Below are 26,748 nucleotides of genomic sequence, written 5' to 3' on the forward strand. Positions count from 1 at the left end.
AGTCCAAGTTTCACAACCATACAGAACAACTTTTAGATTTTTTGACAGCAGACTAGATGACAAAAGCTTCTCAACCGAATAATAACACGCATGACCCATATTTATTCTGCGTTTAATTTCATCCCGAGTATCATTTATATGTGTTACTGTTGCTCCAATATATTTGAATTTTTCCACCTCTTCGAAGGATAAATCTCCAATTTTTATATTTCCATTTCGTACAATATTCTGGTCACGAGACATAATCATATACTTTGTCTTTTACTTCCAAACCTATCGCTTTACTTGCTTCAAGTAAAATTTCCGTGTTTTTCCTAATCCTTTGTGGATTTTCTCCTAACATATTGACGTCATCCGCATAGACAAGAAGCTGATGTAACCCGTTCAATTCCAAACCCTGTCTGTTATCCTGAACTTCCCTAATGACATAGGCCTATTCTAGAGCGAAGTTAAAAAGTAAAGGTGATAGTACATCTCTTTGCTTTAGCCGAAAAATCGCAATACACAGGCAAAAATATGTACGGCATAACCTAAATTAAATTTTTTGTATACAGAATTGAGAACATTTGTTTATCCCCTTTAAATATCGCAATAGATGTTTTCCAGCATCACAGTAGTTCTCTTCACAGTCCGTATAATAGAGAATTGAAAAAGAAATCAGAATGCTGTTATTCTTATTCAAGCGGACACACATTTGTTTCTCCCCGATAAGTTTTCCTTTAGTAACGATTGGTGCATCCGAAATCTCGAGTGGCACGTATGTAGCATCTCGGTTTAATCTTGCCCACAATATTGATTCTGGAGCGAGTTCAGACTTACTTCGTCTTGCCAAGTTATTGGTGCAACCATCTACCAAAATGTTCGCTTCCATAATGATTTCACTGCGCGATTATGACGTGTCTGGGTAAATCCTTACAGACAGACTGAGCTACTCATTATTCACGGGTATGATTCATGGTATGTTGCATCTTTTCTGTGCTCGGAACTTCGGGAAGCTGTTGACTCGCGTTCGTAGAAATAACCCTAACGTTTTCTTAGAAATCGTTGCAATATTTTAATAGAAAACATAATGTAATTTAAAAGTGTACTTGGAAAGTAATGGAAAAATATGTGGAGGAGTCAGAAGACAAATAAAACATTCATCATTTCTAGATATTTAATTATGTAGACTACTCGTACTATGAAAATATAAGTATTAGAGATGAACAAAACTAACTGCCGCTCTCGCTCGCTGTGTTCATTACATTTGTGTTTCGAGTCTCGTCTCGTCATTCTCGTGCGCTTCGAGTCTCGCTCATCATTCTCTAAATAGCATTTGGTCGGCGTGGAAAGATTTCGTAACTTTGAATAACATACATAATTGAAATAAATAACATTATAAATGTTTAAATGAGACAAAAAGACAAAACAGAAGAGTATCTTAGTTATGAAAAAGTTCTGGTTCTATTATATGATATTACCTAGGTTATATACATAGAAAAAAGAAAATTCTCAAATAAATGTGCATTTCTAAGAAACATAAAACATAACATTAATATCTTTTTACTTGAGATTGCATACTTGATCTTAAACATATGAAAATAAAATTCCTTTAATAAGGGCCTAGTAATTAAATAAAGACTGGGGAACAGATTATTATACACTGAAAGGTAGAGATGTTTCGGAAAAGTATCGTAGTTATCAAAATGTTCGGGTTCTATATCAGGTACCTAGGTTATATAAATAGAAACAAACAATTCTCAAATAAATTTGCATTTCTAAGGAACATAAAACATAATGTTAAATAAACCGTTAATATATATTTTTTTTTACTTGAGGTTGTGCACTTGATCTTAAACATACGAAAATAAAAATCCTAGCCTTTTAATAAGGGTCTAGTAATTATATATGACTGGGGAACGGATTATTTTACACTGAAAGGTAGAGATGATGTTTCAAATAGGCTAATTGATTGTTTATACATATATAACAGTTGCCAAAACAGATAAAAGTCCAGTCTGGCCTGTGAGTATAAACAACTGTGACGATTCAAGGCTGCTTGACATCCGGGACTCGACAATTCCCGAGGTCTTGAAACGCTGACAAGCAGTCTTTACGTCAAAGACGCTGTGTAATCAATATTGTCGTGCGGGTTTTCGGCTTTGCGGGCGCTGTTAGTCTTGCTTTCTTGATCGTTGTTCAACTCTAATATACATGTTCTTGCACTAGCAACAGTAAATCCGGATTTTTATAAACACTTTCTTTAAAAATAACTTAGATAATGTTTTAATTATACACTCTCTAATGTGCTGGAATTACATAGAATTAGCCTTTGTTTAAATACAGATATTTTACCACTCTTGCCTACAAGTTCACCAACTTCCTTCCGTAACATTTCCTTTTTATGGGTATCTCTTTATTTTCTGGAACACACATTGTCCAGGGGAGGGTTATTGGAAACATGATTAATTAAAGTTTCATTATTTATTTGTGAGAAATAATTGCTTAATACCCGAAGTTTTGCAGACATATTGTGTTATCGTTATTCGTTTCTTTTCTAAATGAACAACAATCATCGCTGTCAATTTGAAGCCAAGTCGATCCAGAGCGATGAACACCAGCGCAGATTTCTGTAGCCCGGCTGAACGACGCGTCATAAAGAAACCAGTTCCATTTTTTACATGTAGATCTAATCGAGCAGCGTTGTTCGCTCGGCGATGATCGCCATAGCGGAACCATAGCCTAAGAACGCAACGCTAACACCCAAAGAAGATGACATAAATTTATACTTCCTTTGTTTTTTTAGTAGGTTATTTTACGACAACATCTCAGGTTATTTAGCGTCTGAATGAGATGAAGGTGATAATTCCGGTGAAATGAGTCCGTGGTGCAGCACCGAAAGTTACATAACATTTGCTCAAATTGGGTTGAGGGAAAACCCCGGAAAAAACCTCAACCAGGTAACTTGCTCCGACCGGGATTCGAATCCGGGTCACCTGGTTTCGCGGCCAGACGCGCTAACCGTTACTCCACTGGTGTGGACTCTTCCTTTGTTAGAACTCGAATTCTGAACTATTTGGTTCGTAGCCAGGTTGATGCATTGTTTCAAAACATATACTTCAACATATTTGAAAAAAAAAACCTTAACGTAGTTAACGAGTAACGCAGTACAGAATGATGACTGCGTTCCCTGTGAATGCAGTGGAATTTCCAGCAGTATTTAATCGGATTTTGTACTGGCGTGCATTTCATGAATGTAGATTAACATAGCTATTCTGTCCGCAAATATTGATTCTACGCAGGGAGTAAGCTAGCTGCAGGATCTGCCCTGTTGATTTTCTGGCTATTTGTTCAATTTTTCGATTTGTTGCTGAGTAAATGGGTTATGATTATCTTCCGTCTTATTTAACTTTGGAAATTTCTGCGCCGATTCTGGTTTCCGTTCAAACATTTAAACTTAACCGTTTGCAAATTAATTATAGATACTGTTACACGTATAGCCTATTTGTGTTTTAATGTTCGTCTCTTTGTATGTGAATGGAGGAGAGATGGATAAATATTTATATACGCTATGAGATATGTTGTTATCAAGCGGTTGGCATGCCATCACAAAATTCGAGGTGTAGGGTTCAAATCCGACAGAGAAGAATAGATTCTAAGTGCTGTAAAGTCCTTAGCATGATAATAATACTACTCGCGTGTACTGCGTCCCACAATTTCTGACTGGCTGTGTCAACATTTTTCCCCACCTCTCACCCTCCTCAACATTGCGCATACTTTCCCATGCTTCCAGTCTTAAAAACATTTACCTACGTAATAGTTTGAAATTTTGAAAATATATTAATATTGATGAAATATAATAATAATAATAATAATAATAATAATAATAATTAAACTCATCTTTCACTGTTGCTACCTCTCGTCACTGGAACTCTCTGCCGCTTGAAGTCAAGGGCTGCCGAACATAGAAATCTTTCAAATCCAAGTTAGAAGATTATCTTATGACGAGTTGCCAAACTAATTTCCTATTATGACAAGTGTTGTATTGCATGTTTCCACGTATTCACATTTTTTATGTTCTAGTGATATTTAACTAATTTTATCTTTTTGTTTTCATATTTCCCGATAATGGTATATCTATAATGTGATAACTTGAGCTATATATAATCATAATTTTCCTTACTCCGTGTAACTAAAAATATTGTATTCATTGTATGCGTTGTACTTCACTATTATTATTATTATTATTATTATTATTATCATTATTATTATTATCAATAATTTTCTCATGTTTTTATACTTTGTATGTCTCATTTATTTTGACCTGCTGTTCACATTTTATTATGCTTTTTCCTTCCTTTCTTTATGTTGTATGTTATGTCTGATTTCTACTTACTTGCTGTTTACATTATATTATTATTATCTTATTCAGTCTTGTATGTAAAATTGTAATGTACTTTCTAAATTTGAAGTGTTTTTTGTAAAGCAGTTTTACTCCTGGTTGAGTGTTAGAGAAGGCCGTATGGCCTTAACTCTGCCAGGTTAAATAAACCATTATTATTATTATTATTATTATTATTATTATTATTATTATTATTATTATTACAGGAGAACATCGCTTTCTACGAATCCAATCTCATCGCCAATGTGAAGAGAGTGATTAGAGTCTTTTCCCCTTCATTCATTCATAGTTTTCTGGCCAAGGGCAAGTCTTTAACTGCAAACCCAGCATTATCCAATATTTCCTATTTCCTCTTAGGCTCAGCATATGGTCCAAATATCTTAATGTCATCTATCACCTGATAGCTTCTTCTGTCACAAACTTTTATCCCGTTCCCCACTCCTTCCTGTGCATCCTTCAGTAGGCAGTTTCTTCTCACTCAGTGACCCAACCAATTCCTTTTTCTCTTCCTGATCTGTTTCAGCATTTTCTTTCTGCTCCCACTCTTTCCAACACAACTTCATTTCTTATTCTGTCTGTCCACTTCACACCCTCCATTCTTCTCCATATCCACATTTCAAATGCTTCTATTCGTTTCTCTTCACTTCGTCGTAATGTCTATGTTTCTGCCCCCATAAACCCAAAAATAAAGGTATATTAGATATACCATAAGTATAAATGTATGGTATAAATCATATAGAACCTATAAATCAATGCCATACTCCACACAAAGCACTTCACTAGTCTTTTCCTTAGTTCTTTTCCCAGACGTCTGCAAGAAGATGCTTCTTTTTCTATTAAAGGCTTCCTTTGCCATTATCCTCCTTTTGACTTCCTGGCAGCAGTTCATGTTGCTGGTTATAATACATCCCAAGTATTTGAAGCTGTCCGTTTCCTCTACTGCCTTATTTTGAATTCGCACGTTTACCTTTTTTTATTTTTGTTCCGTTTACCACTGGTATATTTGAGGTGCATGGTTAGGCAAATTAGAAAAGCCTATTTCTTACACTTTACCGTCGTGTCTGTTAACACTTTTGTGATGGTGTAGGCTACCTTGCATTAGCCCAGATCTTGACTGCCGCTAACGAAAGGCAATTCTTGGAATTCATATGGCAACGGCCTCCATTTCCCCAACTCTCAAGGTAGAATATCGCAGAAGAGGAATAGTGCATTTATCCCTTGTATAGCGTCCCATTTCAAAACGTTTTCAAATATGCAGTCAGCGTCGTTTAAGATAATCTACTTCAGTTACCTGAACTTCTTTGTTGGGTACATCTTTGATGAAATTTTGGTTGTGTTTTGAACTGTATTTATAGCAGTATTATGTTATAACTGTTGTATTACCGTATTAAATTTTAACTTAGAAAGCATGATGGAATATTCAGATTGTCAATTTCTATAAATGAATACAATATAATATTTTATTACTCAGTCAATAACCCCGTCACCACGCAGTATTCTTCCGCGTAGTTGTTTACACGAATATACACTTCCCCCACGTCATACCAGTTACAGTCCTAATAGCAGCAGGTCGTCTCACCTACGTAAGTACCTCCACATTTAGCCCTCCAATTTTTCAAATTCTACTAAATTTGATATTAATTATTTCATTACAGATAATTTACATAAAACACAGGATGTTATAGTAATTCATACAGTTTTTAACTATGCAGTTGTCACATTTTAAACGACGTGAGTACTTTTAAATATCCAATCCGATTACAATTTACATTTGAAATTCACATTTCTATTATATTTTTATACATTTCAGATATTCACCACTCATTGGACTGAACAAGAGTTCCACATATTATGAAGTTTAATTACTAAATGGTTTTTAACATTTTAACATTATTAAGTTTACTACCTGTAATATTACATTTTAATAATGGAGATAGCTTGTACATTATTAATCCAAATAGTACTCACCACCAATAGTTACGTATGTGACATTGAGATATTGTATAACTCTGCCTGAGGATGCCTGAATAGGCGAAAACGTTCGCAATTTTGTAATTCATGTATATAAACTTAATGACTATAAAATAAGTCATTTTTTACATTGATTTGTCATTGACCGAGTAATAAAATATTATATTGTATTCATGTATTAAATTTTGTTGTGAATTGTGAAAGTACCAGGCATCAGATTATTCGTATACAGATCAGAGAATGTTTCCTCTGTACTTATTTTTTTCAGCGGGAACCACACAGTGGATATCCTACACCCAACGTTATCAGAATACACCAACTTTTTACTGACGCTTGTGGAACTCGTCTGGAATAAAATTTCAATGTCTCTCTTTCCTTCTCTCGCAGCGATGGCAACAGTGAATTTTGTATCTGCATGTCTCCCGTCATCGTATATTACATAGGATATACATGAACTTTGTAATCCTCCATATTGAGCACACAATAATTGGAATGTGTCATTTGTTGCAGATCAGTGGCAAGTCAACTGATTCTGGGTCAGTCTGTGATTGCGGAGACGTACGACAGCGTAACCATATACTTCAGTGACATCGTGGGCTTCACGGCACTATCAGCTGAGAGCACTCCGCTGCAGGTAGCTATAATCTTAAAGCTTAACGCAATCCTTATTGCCACAAATCTAAATTATGCCTTTATTTTGCCATAAAGTCACAGTTATTTTATTATAACTTTTGTGTAAACATTTCTGCCCGAAACTTGTTACTTCATCTCACGAAAATCAAGATATAGGGTAGGGTGGGGCTACTTGAATCAATTTTACTTCAGTCTCAATTCGCAGCTATAGAATTCCCATTTTCAAAATTGGAACATCATTATACATTGCAGTGAGGTGTTTTCTATTAAGAAATAGCAAATTTAGTTTTCATACGCGAGTATGTTCCACGATTAACAAGATATTATAGAACATGTCAAAACATTGATTTTTCACAAAAGGTGGGGTAATTTGGATCACTAGTGGGGCTATTTGGATTACATGTTTTGTTGCAACACTACTGAAATGCAAACCCACAATGTTATAAACTAATAAAATCATAATAATATAAAAATATTATAAACTGAGAACATGAAACTACTTATAATATAGGCGAACTAAACACATTTTCCACAAGTAAATTGTTTTCGTCCAGCTGCTCCTACGCACATTTCATGGTATCAGGTTTTGCATGACTGGCAGCTTATCCAGTCACTTTTTGTGAACGAATTCTTATCAAAATAATTGACCCCGCAAAAACCACATGGTTCACTGTCATCTTCAGTCGTTTCTTGTGATGATTCTTCATCTGAACTGCTGGTTTTTTTTTTTTTTTTTTTTTTTTTTTTTTTTTTTTTTTTTTTTTTTTTGCAAACTATCTTCTTGCCTTTTGTGGATTAGTTTCTTGATTCCTTAACAGGTATGCTCTTCTCTAATTGTAACTTTCTCTTCGCTCTGGTTTTCTCAATATTTTCAGAGGATGTCAGATGAGAATTAGCTTGCTTTTGTCTGTTTACATTTTTCTTTATCATATTTTTCATTTGATTCAAGTAGCCCCAGTAAAAATGATTCAACTAACCCCATCCTTTGGATTTACGTATAACTCACGTAGTTCCTACGTTTCGCAACAGAATGCGCTAGTTGTACCGTAAAAGAACGGAGTAGTATGTTACTTGACAACAGATAGGTTAAGCGGAATAACTACATAATTTTAACACTAAGCCTTATTTACTAACGTTTGAAGATTGTATGGCATTAAAAACAAAGCAAATGGCGCTTACCTATATGTCTCTGAAGTTCTCCTGAAGCTTGAAAAATGTATATGATGACTTAAAAACGCTTGAACAACACGGTCAACTGATCTGTACAAGTTCTCAATGGTAATGACAGCCTGTATGTGCAACAGTTTGTGCGCAGTAGGCCAAATGCTTAAATTGATCCTACTAGCCCCTTGATTCAACTAACTCCACCCTACCCTATTGAAGACATGAAATAAATAAAGATCTAAGTGTAATTTTCAAACTTTCGAGATAAACGAGTCTTAACATACTTTTAAGCTTTTGACACGTATAGGTCCCGCTATCTATGAAAGCTTACTAAAACGGTATAAAGGAAAGAGTTTGGATTTTGATTCTTACAGTCCCATTCGATGTGCAGGCGTTTAGCACCTTAGGCGCTCCTGAACTGTTGCTCTTCTGTCATGCTTTTCCCCCCTCATGTTATTAGGTTACGTGCATTTTCTCTTTTCCACTTCAAAATTCTCTAAAGTTCTTAAACTCGAAGTCAAACAAGTGTCCTACAGAATTTTTGAAAGGCATGTAATCGTTTGTACTATGCATTAGGTTAAAAATAGACAGTTATTGAAGGACCTATGATAGTTATCTTCATTTAAGTGTCCTACAGGCTTGGAGCTCGCATATTTAGTTTTCCTGTGCCCTACATCGTCTTGCAAGAACACGTTTTTGCGTACCTTTTAAATGTTTCTTCTCTCATTTCCCCATTGACAACGGCAGTGAGAATATAATGTCGATCCTATACGTACGTATAATCAACATAGGTTAGAAATATAATCTCTCAAGAACTGGCTTATCTTCAGAAATTACTCGAATCAGCCTCACAACTCTGTAGGAGGCCCTTACCCTCAGGGATTTATGGACTTATCTTGTCTTGCCTAATATTATTTATCTTCATCTATAGCATAAATGTTTATTTCATGAACGACAGACTCAATAAAATTGTAATTCAATAATTAAAATTAACAGAGGAATTGAAAATTTAACGCTAGACATCAAAGTCATGCAGGGGCGATTTCTCAGGGCATGCTATGCTTGCTGCGCAAGCCCAATATTTTCGTAGAATGTGTATTTCTCAAAATGGGATTACGTACATTAAAATTTATTTTGATTTTTGGAATACTGTATAGGGGTAATACCATCCGCAGGTTGCACACCGCAAGTATCGCAATGCTTGCTCGTTTCTCGGAGCTACAGGAAAGACGTAGAAATAGCGAGAATATGATGCGCGCGCAAGTGCCATCCTCCTTGGTCCGTCCTAGGCGCACATGCTTCTGTTATGTGTTGTTTGAAGCTCTGGTCCGAGAGCTACACCAACGACTATTTAACGTTACACAGAGCAGTATTGACAGCGGGAATGTGCTCTGATTTGCGAGTACAATGTAATTGTATGAGCGGAATGCATATGTTACCTGCTGCATGTATTATTAATTCTTAAACATTAATTTGAAGTATTGCAATGAGTTCGGAATTGTGTGTTATTGAAACCTTAGTATTAAATCCATTTTCCCGAAGGACTATTCAAGAATAGACAGACATTATAGAGAATATGTGCGCTCGTTCAGTGCAGCTCCATACAACAATATGCATTTGTTGGTAGGGTCGAAAAAAAACTAAATAAACTGTTTTGTTGGCCATGTTTGTTATATTATATCGAACTTCTACATCTGATAAGCGAATATGATCCATGATTCATAATGATTTCATAATTATAAAATAAATTATTTATGTGGGTCTGATTATTTTTATTAATATGAATTATTATATCCTCCCATCTTCCCGTATGAATAAAAGAGCAAGCCTAACTTTCGTGGCTAGCATTCGCCCCTGAAGTCATGTTTTGTATATTAAATCTTTGTTGGAAGCTACAATTCTGCTGGCCACATTTGAGGCGTTTAGAGCTAAAGTGGATTAAGTCACAAATTTTCATAAATTTAGTTTAATTCATTTTCTGATTATCTGAAATTGGATCTTTTCCCAGCACTAATGGATCAAGTCTTAATTCCAAGCATTCGCCGGTAGGTGACACAAGTCACTTTTGGCTCAGATTATTTGTTCACGAGGCATAGTTGATCAAGTCACCAAAGCGTTGCATCAATTAACATCGCAACTGTTTATATTTTATAAATATAGAATTTGAGAATGGAGCAGTAAAATTATTGCTAGTGAAATTAGATAATCCACTAGAGTAAGTTAACTTTAAGTCCTATTATCTCAAAACTACGTCTCATGGACTTAATTCACTTTAGTTCTGAATGCCTCATTTATTTACAGCTTTTACCAGTGTACAAACTTTCAAGAAGCGTCTCAATCGAATTTGTTGAAAGATTCCCCTTTTTTCTTCACGCAAGAAAAAATTACCGTTGGTCTTCTATAGGAAAGTCATGTGCTTCGCACCATGTGCATTGATGGTATATCGAAAACAGCTTTTTATAATATATGATGAAAATGTATTTCTGTTGTTACCCTCGCTTAAATAGGCTTAATTGGTATTTATTTTACGAAAGAACCTATCTGATAGATATTGCAAATTGATACATTAACTCAACGTTAACTTGAGTAAGAGAATGGCATACAGTTTTTGCTAGGTTCGGAAAACAAGAAAGCTTCCTCGGTAGCACGCACATATACACAAACACACACTTCTAAGACTCGAACAAACATTGGCCAGTAAAACGAAAAGAGTAATCTGAATCCGAGTAAATAAACTCCTCGGAGATGGCTTCTCCAACCTTTCATTGCAAGCGGATGTCCTAATATTTATTGTATGCCATTGCTTTGAGTCTACTGTCATTTCATTTTATTCACTTCATCTTAATTTCATGACAGTATTGTAACTATCCTCCATACCATATAGAAAAGAATGAATGGCATTAAGGGTGATGATAAGGCCTCGTCTTCCAAACAGTTTCAAATATAAAATGCGTCGAAAAAACAATGTGAAAAAGCAAACCGTAGCAAAACCTATCAGAAAGACCACCCATATGTTGAGACATAACTAAATAAATAACGATTTAATAATAAATGTTGTTAAATAATTAAGTATATAAATAAATGAATTACGTATGTTTAAACAGCTCATTTTACAAGTAGTTAAAAATATATAATAAAACACACGGAAAATGAAATATATAGCATTAAAGACATATTTTATTAAATAAACAATTAAACAAACAATTATGCAAGGAAATGTATAATTGAACAAGTAGATTACTGAACAAATAGATAAACGGAAAAATAATAGTAAATAATTTAAACGGCTAATGAATAGATAATTGAACAAACAGATTATTGGAATAGATAAGTATAGTTTGACAACTTCAAGTGAAACCCCGTAAAACACGCCAACTTCTGGAATCTCTCTCTTTCTTTCTTCTCTCTCCCTCGCTTCTCGTCATTCAGTCACCAATCACCATGTAAATATCTGAGAGGGTGTGTGTGTGGGCATCGAGCGTATTCCGAATCTCACCGGTGAGCAATCCGATGGCATCACGGTGTTCCGAATTCCACCGATGACTTCATTGATGCTCCACCGGTGTCACACCGATGCCATCAGCTTGCAGAGGCGGTGGCAGTCTCCATCAGCCGCCATCAGTGAATCTGATTGCTTCCTGTATAGGGCGGGAATTAGCAGACGAATGACATCGTGCACTGTTATGTCATGGCGGTGTGTTCTGCTTTAGTTCTGCTGTATTGTTTGTAATGAGCACAACGTAAAAACAATATGTTAATGGCTTATGAGTAAAGCGCGGACCTCGTTGCCTTTTCATTGCCTGCTGCCGCGATACAAGTTGTCTGCACAAGGGCTATACCGAGAGTCTGACGTCACGTCCACATCACTCGCGATGGGTACGGCGTCTCGACGCATTCTCAATACGTACAGCAGTCAGTCGGGCACGTGTAGACCGTGCAGAGTTGTAAACAAGAGTGCCAGTAATGTCAGACGTAAAGAAACAGAAGTTGTTACAATATGTGGAGGAATTTGGTGGTGATTATTTCACTATGCAATTAGTAAATATATTTTGCAAAGTGATCCATATATAGTTTAAAGGTCACAGAAAATTTTTCATACAAAAGCACTGTAAGTCTAAACAACATAAAAAAGTATAACGCTGTTTGGCAGATATGATAGAAATCGAGTTCAAATTCATATAAGCCTACTCAGAGACATCTGCAATATGATGGTAAGTTGCAATATTCCGTTACACAAGTTACAAAATGCTACTTTCAAATCATTTCTGCAGAAATATACTGGGTGAAACGTTCCATGCGAGTCAACTCTACGCAAAAGATATTTATCCCCGTGTTATGATTATGTCATCAACAGCATTAGGAAATCTGTCGCAAATAATAAAATATGGGTATCTGTTGTACATAAAAGATGTTTACAAAGATGTTCCCACAACAAACAAACAAGAATCGTCAACCCTCGAAATGTCCAGTGGCCTCCGACTTGTAGAACGTTTGTACCAAAGTCTGTGTTAAGCAAAACCACATTCAAGTTTGGAACCGGTTAAGCCGAAATTTGGGACCGTGTTGAAAAAGAACTGTGGATTTTCAGCAATGTGTGAAATAAGATATATTTTGTCGGTTAATGGCGAGCCCTCAGATGATAACGTGTGACAGCTCATATTTTCGTTTCGCACCATTCATGTCTTGCGATGTGAAACGCACATTTTCTTAGTTCAAAATGTTTCTAAATAATAGGCGAAGAGGTTTTTCTTTCGATACTCTACGGAAATGTATTGTTCTTTATTGTAATGGAACTGTGGACGCACCTATAGGTGAATCATAAATGAAAACTCTTGTACAGTTTTGCATTCTATTAATAATATAATATTATTAAAGTTGTAAGGATGTGTTTATTTACAACATTGTCATGTAAAGAAGGTGCAACTTCGTCCTTCACCGCACTGAACCTGTACAACGGAGGGAACGTCCGTATCTTCCCTCCCATCACACATCAAGCTAGGCATACACCACACTATCCAAGCGCAGGTAACTTATGAACGCGGACAATGAAGACCATGTTTTACTTATGAGCGAACATGTCAACGGACCAGTTATTACTACCGGTTCAAGAAATAAATTGTTTATGATCTCTTTTCTTTGAACGAGATGGCAGTACGGAAATTTTGCAAAATTTTGCTAGCGTACCACAGATAACCAGTCACACAGTCGCCATGACAGCCATCGATCCTTCCAGCAATTTTGTTCCTATTCCGCTGCAGCGTGACGTCATTGTTGTCCACCGGTCAGGTGATATTCGGAATACGCTGATCGCGACCAATAGAAGAACCATTCTCCAGTATTACCACAATAACGGATTCTTCATTTTTGCCTCGACTGTCGGCTAGGAAGGTTCCATTATGCTAGCATTGCAGGCAACTGGTCAACCTTTTAATGCTTTCGTTAGAAGGTTTGACAAACTGTGAATGGACCTGCAAGTACATAGTGCATAGTGCTCTCTCCCTTTCCCCCGTGCTTTCTCACTTGCTCCTCCCCAAGCGATTTGTAATCTTTTATAGTTACATACAGACCTACATATAAATAACTCAGAGAAATAAGGATGGTTGAAAGAAAAGAGTAAATGTAGACAGTCAGAACTCAGAGAAAAACGGAAGAAAAGAGAGAAAAATGGATACTATGGAGTGAAATATAATACCTCATTATCAATAATAAACACTGATCATAAAATCATAATAAATAAAAGTGTATCAAATTACCCACTATCACATTCTTCGAAAGTATTTTATTTGTGGTCACAAAATTCTCATTGTCCGAGACCTCTGGCTATTCTCGTCTCTAGCCAGGGATTCACGACTAACTTTGACAGCGAACTTCTCCGCTTGCTAGTTGAAGAACTTAGGTATTTGAGTAACTTGCCCACTACTCCGTAAGTGACTGATACGTAATCTTGTGGGTAGTAGTTGAACAGTGCATCCAATGGAAGAGGAAGCTGTCCTCGCAAAGGCGGCTGTGGGTTAATTATAATTATAATAATTATATGACAACCACCGCATCTGCAGCAATCCATAATGCATAATCCATAATCACTGCTGTCAAATGAGGATTTAATCTTTCTTGTTACAAATGTATTTCAAATGACTACCTCATTCTTCTAGACTTGCTAACCTTATACGATGAAAGAGTAATGGAACGGAGAAAAATTCTCTCCGGCACCGGGATTTGAACCCGGGTTTTCATCTCTACGTGCTGATGCTTTATCCACTAAGCCACACCGAATACCCATCCCGGTGTCGGACAGAATCGTCTCAATTTAAGTTCCAACTCTTGGGTTCCCTCAGGTGGCCGCCCTCTGCACTACGTCATAGATGTCTATGAACGTAGGACTGAAGTCCACATATGTGCTGAGGTGCATTCGTTATGAGTGACTAGTTGGCCGGGATCCGACGGAATAAGCGCCGTCTTAAATCACGAAGTGATTTACGCATATCATAACGAATGCACCTCAGCACGTATGTGGACTTCAGTCCTACGTTCATAGACATCTATGACGTAGTGCAGAGGGCGGCCACCTGGGGAAACCCAAGAGTTGGAACTTAAATTGAGACGATTCTGTCCGACACCGGGATGGGTATCCGGTGTGGCTTAGTGGATAAAGCATCAGCACGTAGAGCTGAAAACCCGGGTTCAAATCCCGGTGCCGGAGAGAATTTTTCTCCGTTCCATTACTCTTTCATCGTATGATGAAGCAGAATATCTGCATTTAATATCATATGTACTTCGGTACATTAAAATAATATATTTGCTAACCTTATCTTAAAGATTATTCTACATAATCCTTTGAAGTACATCTACCGTAAGGAAGGAATAAATAATTACACGATTTATTTGCTAATCCAGTAGCTTAGCACGAGAGCACGATTTCTTCATTCCAAAAACTCGAAGTCGATCTTCGGTAGTGACTGAAGTAAAAGTTGTGAATAAGATTGGAAATGAAGCTTTTGACGCAGAAGTCATTCTGCTCACGAGATATGGGGAGGTTAGTCAAGAACTGACAGTCACGTAAAAATACAAAGTCACCTCGTTCTCTTGTATTTCCCTTTTTCTCTCTACCATTGTTCTCCTTGTTTTTATCATAGTCTCCTTGTTTTCCCCTTGTTCTTCTTGCATTCCTCTCATTGTCTTTGCCATTGCTCTTCCTGTATTATTCTTGTTCTCACATCTTCCCATGTCCACACCTGTGGAGTAACGGTTAGAGCGTCTGGACGCGAAACCAGGTGGCCCGGGTTCGATTTCCGGTCGGGGCAAGTTACCTGATTGAGGTTTTTCCGGGGTTTTCCCTCAACCCAATATGAACAAATGCTGAGTAACTTTCGGTGCTGGACCCCGGACTCATTTCACCGGCATTATCACCTTCATCTCATTCAGACGCTAAATAACCAAAGATGTTGATAAAGCGCCGTAAAATAATCTACTAAAATAAAAAATAAATATCTTCCCATATGCGGCAGAACATGAACATTACAACGAATTGAAGAGAAACGAAAAGAAGCATTTGAAATGTGGATGTGAAGAAGAATGGAGCGTGTGAAGTGGACAGACAGAATAAGAAATGAAGTTGTGTTGAAAAGAGTGGGTGAAGAAAGAATGATGCTGAAGCCGATCAGAAAGAGAAAAAGGAATTGATTGGATCACTGACTGAGAAGAAACTGCCTACTGAAGGATGCATTGGAAGGAGTGGTGAACGGGTGAAGAGTTCGGGGCAGAAGAAGATATCAGACGATAGACGATATTAAGATATATGGATCATATGCGGAGACTAAGAGAAAGGCAGAAAATAGAAAAGAAGCTGGGTTTCCAGTGAAATACCTGCCCATGGGCAGAACACGTATGTATGTATTGAGCAACTATTTTGTGACTCAAATTATACCAATTTATGTGTGTTACGAGTATGAAAATCAAATTTTCTACCGTAGCGTTAGATTGTTCTGCGAGGAATGTTAATGTAGAATTTGAAATGTCACAAATTGAAGAATTTAATAATTAATGTATCCTACGGCCACAATTTCATTTACCCTATCATAGTTTTGTGTGTGTATGTGTGCTTGCGTGAACTCCAAGATATTTCATGCAACGCCACTAATTTTCCGGTCATAAACGAATACGCACTAAAATGAATATTATAGTACCTATTTATGAAAATAGTAGGCTAGCACTTATTATTACGATACAAAGCAACGTTCACACACCATGCATATATGCCACATCTGAAAACCAAAGAATTGGTTGTGAGGAAACTGAAACCTGCAGTTTCTGTTATTCAACTTAATTCATATTTGCAGAAACTTCACATTGCTTTGCTTCAATTTACTGCCATTAATTTTTGAATTGTGGAATAAGGATTGCGTACGCTTAATTTTACTTATCAATACTAACAATTAATTAAGTATATATTAATAATTTGTGCATGTGGATTACAATTTCTCTTTGGGTTTTCTTTTTAGGTGGTGGATCTTTTGAATGACCTGTACTCCTGCTTTGACTCCATTATCGAAAACTTCGACGTCTACAAGGTACCTAACACTAACACATTTATATTTGTCTTTTATTTAATTTCTATAATTGTGAATATTGCTTGACTTAAGCGTTCCCTGTAGTAAAGAGTTGGGCATCAAGAGCGGATTCTACTCTCTCACGGGGAGCCATATGATTTCTCTTTATCTCCTTTCTTCCCCGCCGAACACCGCGCAGCGTTGATTCAGTAACGGATGAATATTAAGCGTCCCCGTTTAGAGACTAGTACCGCTCCCGACGTCCAGGCCTGCTGTAGTATGTAGTGATCTCTTTTAATCAGTTTTCTGCACTAAAATCTATACCAAGTATTTAGGCCTAATTGTGTTACATATTTTTATTCCATGTGAGAACTACATGTTGGCGAGGAATGTTTTGCAGAAGTTCTTCTGTATTTGGACATAGTTTATTCATTGTGCGAAGAACTCTCATGAGAGAGAGGGAGATGTGATAAATTGAATCGCAGCGAGTAGATTTTTAGTCCCTGAGATATCGGAGAGATTACTCAGGAAGTTTTATAGCGGTTATCAGATAGTACATGCTTTCCCGAATATCAGACATTCCGGTAAACCTGGTAACATATACATCCTTTGTATGTTAGCGGATATTGCAAACATGTAGTCCGTCTTCAGGCACCTATTTTGATGCCAGCCTTCCCAGACTGGTGCCAGTAAGCGGTCGTAAACGCTTCACAGATGTTTATAATACGTAATAACTTGATTGACTATCTTTATTGTGGATGAATAAAGCTCTTGCGCCACTCTGTACTTGTATTTTTAATGAGGGAGATGGGAAAAGGTGAAAATGTAAAGTCTTCTTTTTTACTCACCTTGTATATATCCCGTATGAGAAATACTAATTTTAAAAAATCTCCGACGAATAGTAAAGGGGTAAGAAGTGAAATTACTGGTCTAACAAAATAAGGAAATGAGACAGTAGTTACTTATTCTACTTAGACCAATTACGCCAAACATATCTTTTGACAGAGTGCACAAATCTCGGTTAGGAACGTTTAAGTAATAGATATTAGTTAACCACGCATTATGTTGTTTTTCTATGGCACTAAGCTCGTCTCCGCTAAACCACGCTAACCATGAGAATTTACTAACCGGTCGCTTGCGAGCTGTTAAGTAGCTAACCGTGGCAGTGACTTCAAATGAAGTATGATAATAGAGAGTTTTTTCAATAAGGTGTTTCTTGATACGGAATATTCTAAGGCCACGTGACAATATGATGATTACAATAACGGTATGTAGTACCAGAGATATTGCTCAGTTGGTATGAGTGATTGGATACGGTAAATGCATAAAAAATAATAAATGATGATGATTTATTAGAGGATATGACATTAAATAATGTTGACAGAAAAAGGATCATTCAGGATCGAGGCTTGGCGAAGCCTAGATTTGATTTAAATCAATTACGTGATAAAGAATGTGGACAAATAGTATTTGAGGTTATGTTCACACGAACTTTAGCTTACGCCTATGCTTATAGTCAGCGTTGTCAATTTAGCGACATTTAATTGTTTTTCGGAGACAATTTCTTTTAACTTTCCTATTGCTTAAGGGGATACGCTACTGAATTTTCTAATTTCTACATTTTAAGAGATAATGTATTGAAATTTTAACAGCATATTATGATCATGATTATGAATTAATCAGAAAAATTTCGATGATCTAAGTCAAGAAATAACTCTTTTAAAAATAAAATTTGAAAATAACGTTTATTTTTGGAAACCGTTTTTTGGAATCTAAAACAAGAGTTTTCTATGTTTTTTATAGTGCATATTATAGCTGAAACACAGGTTGTGGTAATAGAGCATTGTAATTTAGCATATGAAGAGTAAAATAAAAAAAACCATGACATTTCTTTAAAAACTGTCATTTTTCAGTAGCGCATCCCCTTAAACAGGGATTTAGCGATCTTTTAGGATCCTCTAGCGACAAAAGTAAAACTTTGTCCACTGATAATAAGAAATCTAGTGACGTTTGAGCTATAGTTTGGCGACTTTCTGTACACTTCCTCTTTAAACATTAATAACCTGTTTTCAAATTATTGTAGGTTTTTCTATATTTAACACCTGAGGAATACAAATAATAGGATAAAATTGTACGTATTTTTAATTAACTTACCAGGTACAACGAAAAATTTAAGCAATGTTTTCTTTCAACTGTCTTCTTTTTTGTTTCATTGTCACACCATCAGTTTGTTTATTTTCTTTTATTCCTTTATAGCATTTCCCAGCAAGATCGAGTAAAAATTAATTTCCGTATGCGATGAAATTTGGTGCTGTCTCTCTTTTTATTTCTTTCCTTTCCATAACTACTTATTTCAAGGAATTATAAATAGAAAAGAGGCTTACTTTTATATGTACACGAATAAATGCAATTGCAATTATTTATACAATATTTTATAATACCACTTCGAAAAATCAACTAATCACTGCCTCCTGAATACTATGATGAATTGCTTGGAGAGAAATAATGGCGAATTAAACACGCGGCAACTAATCGTAGTTTCGTAACCAACCGAAGTTGGTGGTGTATTGGTTTACATTCTTATTAGTTAACCACGGGTATCTAACCACGCATTCTAGCCGAGATTAGTGCACTCGGCCATTAGTCCAAACCTTAACCGATGTGAGCTCTGAACTCCAATTGTTAGACGACTACCATACGCAAATTAGATATATTGACTGATACTTTCTGATATTTCTGCTACGACGAAACGAACGAAGGTACATGCAGGATTGCCAGATACAGGAATTGGAACCGTCGTACCAACATTATGAAAATTGTCGTACTTCAGCATAAAACTGTCGTACATTTCTCAGCTTCCTAATACATATATAATTCCAGTCCACCACTGTATAGTAATGGTTAGCATGTTTTACTGTGAAACAAGCAGGCCGGGGTTCAAATCCTGGTTGAGACAAATTACCTGGTTGCTGAGGTTGTTTTCGGGGTTTTCCCTCAACCCATTAAGAGAAAATGCTGGATAACTTTCGGTGCTGGACTCATTTCGCTGGCTTTATTACCTTCATGTCAATGACGCCAGATAAGCATCGCAGTTCATAAAGAATCGTAAAATAAACTTATATTTATATAGGTTATGTCTACCAGTAAATTTTAATTCTAATTATGAATGCTATTAATAATTATTGTTCACATCCACAATGACATTCAGCATTGAAACATTCACCAACCATTTCTTCATTATCAATACTGCCATCGCCGTAAAAAGTGCACGATGCCGCTTGGTTATAAACAGCTTTGTTGTACAGAGACATCATTTTATTTTTACTAACATTTTTAATATTAACCTGGCTATACATTTAGAGAACCGGAAACACAGATTGCTACCCCTTTCCACGACTGTAGTTCGATGATACTGGCGTAAAACACAAACAAATCCCTCTACTAGATATAGGAGGGAAGAAAAGTAGTTCATCCATTTACGTAAACTAGGAAATATCCCGATTTTGAGTTCGATAATTCTCATTAGGTTTTTGTTCAATCAAAATACAGTACTGTATTAAGAATAAGTGTTTTTACTCACAAACTGAGTTATGCATGCGAACGTAGGCCTATTCATTATGCAGTGTATATTATACTGTCTATAGCACATTAGCGTACAATATAGAGAAAGAAGTTAATTTGAAAAATAATCATAATATGGATATTTAAACACATTTTTTTTTTTAAATGGTGGCCGTTCATTTCGATACAGGCTTAAGTTCTTTTGTGCATATTATCGCACTATAGACTATTGCATCTAATTCCAATTGCCAGTTTCGTCCTTCGTACTCGTAACTCATGTTGAAATAATGTTGTACCTACTCTATAAAAGAGTACCTTACGTACCGTAAATTCAATCTTCACTTCTGCCCGACCCGCACAGATAAAATTACTCAGACATGCTATCTACAGTCCGTCCAAGTGGTTATGCCGCAGGATCGTAGAAAGGAGGGAAATCACGTGACAGTTAATTACTTAACGAGGCCCTTTTATTTAAGTTATTTTAAACTGTTGTATAATATTACGTAAACGTCCAATTCCTAACAGAAATTAATGTTTTCAGAAAAGAGCTAAGACAGCCCTGATTTTACAGAGAGGCGAACAGAAGCAGGTGGGGGAAATCGGGATGCGACGTAGGCAAACGGACAGTACCTGTGCGAAAATATGATTCAATATTGAAAGCTCTTTCGTCACTGGAAAACGCGCACATATTTCTGGAACGTACTATACTCACTAACTCAGTGCTGTTTACTATAAGCGGCCTTGATTCTGTCTGGTGAACAGTTGGAACTTCATTACTAGAAGGGGTGGGAGTGAAGTACATTCAAAAACTCAGGTACAATAAAAATTGAAGTGAAAATAAAATGATGTCCGTGTATTTAAAGTCATGAGAAATTTTGATCTTTGGCGACAGATATTTTAGTATCAATCAATGGGGCGCTCAAAATTATATCAAATTAATTCATCTACAGTCGACTCAAACCCGACACCTCTATAATGTCGGTGCGTTCTTAATGCTACTGCGGTACTATTTTAATGATAGAGGACTTCCTTTGTCGAACGAACATGAAAGTTAATAAAATTAAACCTGTAGTACTTTGATGCAGCAGAAGATATCAGATGATTGAAGATTTATGAATCATATGACGGGACAAAGAGGAAGGCAGAAAATAGAAAAGACTGGAGAATGCTGAGTTTGCAGTGAAAGACCTGCCCCTGGGCAGAACACTATGAATGAATGCTTTGATATAACCGCGCCGTATACGTGAAACCTAGAGCTGCAGATGACAAATTTTCACTTGCGTGATAAGCATAGTTACCAGATCGATTTTCAAAGCATTTTCCGTCCTTTGAAGTATGTTTCTTTCGTATTAGTCAAAGATAGGCCTATACTTAATGAAGAAAACTTGTCTAAAAGGAACGAATTAACCTTCAATTTTATTTTAATTATAAACCAACATTAAAGTTTCAAAATATTTTTTCCCTTCAGTGAAATAGTCGTGCAAAATTACGTACAACATCGCACTCTATGCAGTCGTACCTCGTACAATTAGTCGTACGTATGGCAACCCTGGGTACATGTAATTGAAATTAAGGAAGAATTTAGGATAATGGGAAATAAAAATACGCTCTCTAGGATAAAGGATAATAACGGGACAAGGACTACTGCTGTATTGAAAAGCTAATAATAGACTAATGGAAGAGGAGAACCCTAGAGCCAGTACAATGCTTCGTTATAATATCATAGGGTCATTTTTAACGGTTAATGAAATTTTAGTACATACATGAGTTTCGTATCTTGTGTTTACTGTAATATTTACATAAACATTTGTAATTAAAGTTTATATTCGGTTTTCCGCTCCACTCACTGTTTGTATAGGCGATAATTAACATCGGTCGATGTGCAGTTTGTTACAACTTGAAACGTACAATTATATAGACAATATAGGGACTTCAATTACAGCCCGTACTGCTGCGGACTCGGTGCTGAGTGCAGGCTAACGCTCAGTAATAAAGGCAGGAGTCATAATATTATTGAAAAATCGCTATATACACGGATATACGTTTTCAGATACCTGAATTGTGACGAAAATTAGATAACAGAATAATAACATTTAATGTAGATAAAAATGAACAAAATAGAAAAAATAGATAACATAATTGGAATCTCGATTTAAGGGATTAATAGAGACTAGTAGCGTGGTCTAGGGGTAGCGGGTGAAACTCGTGTTCCCAAGCTGCGTTCTGGCGTGGATTCGAATCCCATTTGGGCTGATTACGTTGTTGGGTCTTCCCGAATTTTTTTCTAACTGTAAAGACTGCTCAACAATAAACTGGGAACGGTAACAAGAAAGAGAACGAGTAGAGTATGCAGAGCTCACGGCATGAACGTCAAGATTTTTCATTCACAATAAACTTAGAACGGAGACACTTATACATATGAATTTGTAGGTACGTCAAGAATACCATTGCATTTTGATGTTATTTTATACAGGGACATAATTTTATTTTTACTTCAATTTTTATTGTACCTGAGTTTTTTAATGTACTTCACTCCCACCCTCTCTACTACTAAACTTTCCACCGTTCTCCACACAGAACCAAGGCCGCGTATGCAGTCAAAGTCGCCTCACGGTCACAGTAAACAGTACTAAGTTAGTGAGTATAGTTCGCGTTTTCCAGAGCTTTTAATATTGAATCATATATTCGCACATGTACTGTCGTCCGTTTGCCTACGTCGCATCCCGGTTTCCCCCACCCGCTTCCGCTCGCCCTCTCTAAAGGCTAATGGGTGAGCTGTCTTAGCTCTTTTCTGAAAACATTAATTTCTGTTAGGAATTGGACGTCTACGTAATATTACACAACTGTTTAAAATAACTTAAATAAAAGTGCCCCGTTAAGTAAATAAATATCACGTGATTTCCCTCCTTTCTACGACCCTGCGACAAACTCGCTTGGACGAACAGTAGATAGCATGTCTGAGTAATTTTATCTTTTCGGATCTGGCAGAAGTGAAGATTGAATTTACAGTACGTAAGGAACTCCCTTATAGAGTAGATACAGAATTATTTCAACATGAGTTACTAGTACGAAGGCAGAAACTGGTAATTGGAATTTGTTACAATAGTCTATAACGCGATAATATGCATGAAAGAACTGAAGCCTGTATCGAAATGAACGGCCACCATTTTGAAAAATGTGTTTAAATGTCCATATTATGATTATTTTTCAATTTAACTTCATTCTCTACATTGTACGCTGATGTGCTATAGACAGTATAATATGCATTGCATAATGAATACGTCTGAATGGATAGCTCAATTCGTGAGTAAAAAAAAACACTTATTGTTAATACAGTACTGTATTTTTATTAAATAATAACCTAATGAAAATTATCAAACTCAAAATCGCGATATTACCTAGTTTACGTAAATGGATGAACTACTTTTCTTCCCTCCTATACCTAGTAAAGTGATTTGTTTGTATTTTACGCCAGTATTATCGAACTCCAGTCGTGGAAGGGGGTAGCAAATGGTGTTTGCGGTTCTCAACCGTTAATTCAGAGGTATGGGGAGGTTAATATTAGAAATGTTAGTAAAAATAAAATGATGTCCCTGTATAACTGATCGATGATGTTCTTTCATGAGTACAAGCTAGCAAATATAAACACGGGTTAACCAACTTCAAAGTTTATGAAATGGAATATTCAAGAATTAAGTTCACGTAGGCTACATCAGTCTGGTCACATATGCACGTAGCATGTACTGTATTGAAAGTGATTCCACTGAATTTCTGGATTAGTTATAAATTACGGATGGCGAAGAAATTGGTCAGGCTCACCTTGCTACGAAATATACGTAGGCCTATATGACGATCAATTAGCTTTATGATAACAGAATAGTAATATACGTTACAAGAGCGGTATGTTGACGTTTTCATGGTCGAGGAAAAGATTGAAAAAGCGAAACGTAGTTGAGCTTTTTTAATTTCCGACAACATGAAAACAAACATACCGCTCGTGTATCGTACATTATTTTGTGCGAAGATCGTTTATTACATACCTGAATGACGAATTTCTAATTAGTTGCAATGAAATCTCCATGTTGGTTTCTGTTTAATGACGGCAACTTCGGAAAACCAAAATATCTTTCTTCAACATTGTTGCTATAAAATGTTTTCTGTGTTTACTATACTCCAGCAGGCCGTGATATACGTCTGTCTTTTTTTCCCCCAGTCTATAAATGCGAACTTAAAACAAACGGTAAGGTTATGTAATGATTTATTTTTCATTTTAATATTTTAACAATATTATTTATATAACATATTGCAGTAATAACATCCGCATCTGGAATCTTGTTTATTTTTTCACGGCTTCCTTAATGTTACTTGTATCAGGAATGCAATAAGTTTCGTGGAGTAGTAGACTTTACTTAATTTTTGCAAATATTTAAAAACAATAATTAACATTGCAATTTAGGTGAAATTGCAGTGGTAAGTTTCCAATCTATAATTATTACTACGTTAAACGTCTCTAAAAATAATATGTTAAAAGCCTAAAGCAGTAAAATGAATGTCGCGCTTAAGCGGTAAGAAGAGGGAAATTGTTATGTGTGTTAAGTTGGGAATACTGAATGTGGTATTTCACACTTACCGCGTATTGGTTCTGTGCGGAAAACAAGCAAATACGCACGATCTGGCACAAATAATATAGTAAGCTGTGGTCAAAAACGAGAACACCAAAGTTAAAACTGAGCCAATTCTCAAGTTCCCGTTCCCGGGCTTCGGCGAGTTTCTTGTTAATTGTGAATGCTCACATTTAAATATATTTATTTTAACAATGTTTACTTTCTCATTCTCATTGTCGTTTCCTTTCCCGGTTTAGGGAACTTAATCTCATAGTATACCTCATATTTATTTGTCATCATAAGAATATCAATTATTGATACTTTCATAAACACGATGTACATACTCGTGTTTTAGATTTCATCACGGTTCTTTCAGAATATTTGTCTAATGGTGGTGGTGATAGTGACAGTAGTATGTAGTAATAACAGCGATGTATTATTATTATTATTATTATTATTATTATTATATCAATAATGTGTTCTTTTATTCTTCATTACTATCACTTAAACAAAGAAATCTACAATTTACCAATTAATATTCCTTTAACAACGGAACTGTTTTTGAGACTGGTAAAGTAAATATGCTGAACTCTACGTTATACTCCAAAGCTTTTCCTTGACCGGAGATGTATTCAACAAGTGGTAGAAGTTCGGATATAGATCGTAGCATAGGACTTCTCCCTTACCAAAGCTCGGTTCATTTATGTAAGCGGATATCTTCTAGTAACGTATACTATGTGGAGGAAATATAACTCTGCAGATTTTAACAACTCGTTTCTTGGATAGAGCGCAACAAAAAATTCTAACATTATATTAATGTCAAATGATTAGTTTTATCAACAGTAATCTCACTAGAGGTTTTGATTTATATAGAGAAAATGAAAATTCGAGTGGTATTTAATTGACTATTACACGATTAGAAGTAAGCATATAAAGATTAGAATAAATAAAGTACTCTAATACAGTAAAATATTAATATTGACTTATTGAAATTCTATTTCACTAATGTTAGCTTCACCAAAACGTTTGAACGGAGCAGCCATTTTCAGTTGACTGTCTATGCTGCAAACATATGACGATCACAAAGCATGTTTTATAGTACCGTAAAGAATTTGCTGTGTGAAATGTTGGCAAACAAAAAAACAAATAGTAGGGAGATAATAAAAACAGAACAGAGTACATAAAGATTAGAAGAAATAAAGTACTCCAATACAATAAAACAAACAGACGCGTGCACAATGGATGCGTAACTATAGAAAGTTAATACAAGGTTGGCATTAATCTCATGTAGGTAAATGAATAAGAATAACGATATTTATGGGATCCTAATGTGTTTATATAACACAGTATACCAATTAATTGTTGATTGTCTGTAGCTCAAAAACAGTTCTTTGCTTGTGCTCTTGATGGTACATTCGATTTTAATGCATTATTATTATTATTATTATTATTATTATTATTATTATTATTATTATTATTATTATTATTATTATTAGAGACTTGACTGTTATTCATAGCTTATGTTATTCCGCCCATTAGACATACAAATAGACTCTAATAAACTTGTTTATTCGGTTTTTAAATTTTTCTAATTGGAGCATATACACAAATATACATTATTAATATTATTTCATAAGAACAAGAAAAATATCAACATATATTGGCATAATTATATTACGATAATCTATGCTCTTTGTTTCTTAATTATTTATTTATTAGTCTGACCCAACATTTGGGTTTGCCTTGCGACACATAACAGGTCACAATAAAATTTAAAATGAAGAATAATATAAACAGGTTTCAAACAAAGTGAATTTAGACATATAACAGACCTGGTACTTAAATTTATTTCTTCTTCTTCTTCTTCTTCTTCTTTCTACCTTCCTGT

General features: G+C 35.7%; 1 protein-coding gene across 3 annotated transcripts in view; it reads left to right on the top strand.

Moving 5' to 3' along the window:
• LOC138697839 (atrial natriuretic peptide receptor 1-like) overlaps nt 1-26,748 on the top strand; it is a 2,249,689-nt gene that overhangs the window by 2,152,195 nt on the left and 70,746 nt on the right. For all 3 annotated transcript variants that reach the window (XM_069823402.1, XM_069823400.1, XM_069823401.1), the window contains 2 exons: nt 6,863-6,986; nt 16,648-16,716. In XM_069823402.1, the coding sequence (XP_069679503.1) occupies nt 6,863-6,986; nt 16,648-16,716 (193 nt within the window). The remainder of the gene's footprint in view (nt 1-6,862; nt 6,987-16,647; nt 16,717-26,748) is intronic.

The sequence above is a fragment of the Periplaneta americana genome, chromosome 4 (genome assembly GCF_040183065.1).
Source record: "Periplaneta americana isolate PAMFEO1 chromosome 4, P.americana_PAMFEO1_priV1, whole genome shotgun sequence".
NCBI classification, from domain to species: Eukaryota; Metazoa; Arthropoda; class Insecta; order Blattodea; family Blattidae; genus Periplaneta; species Periplaneta americana.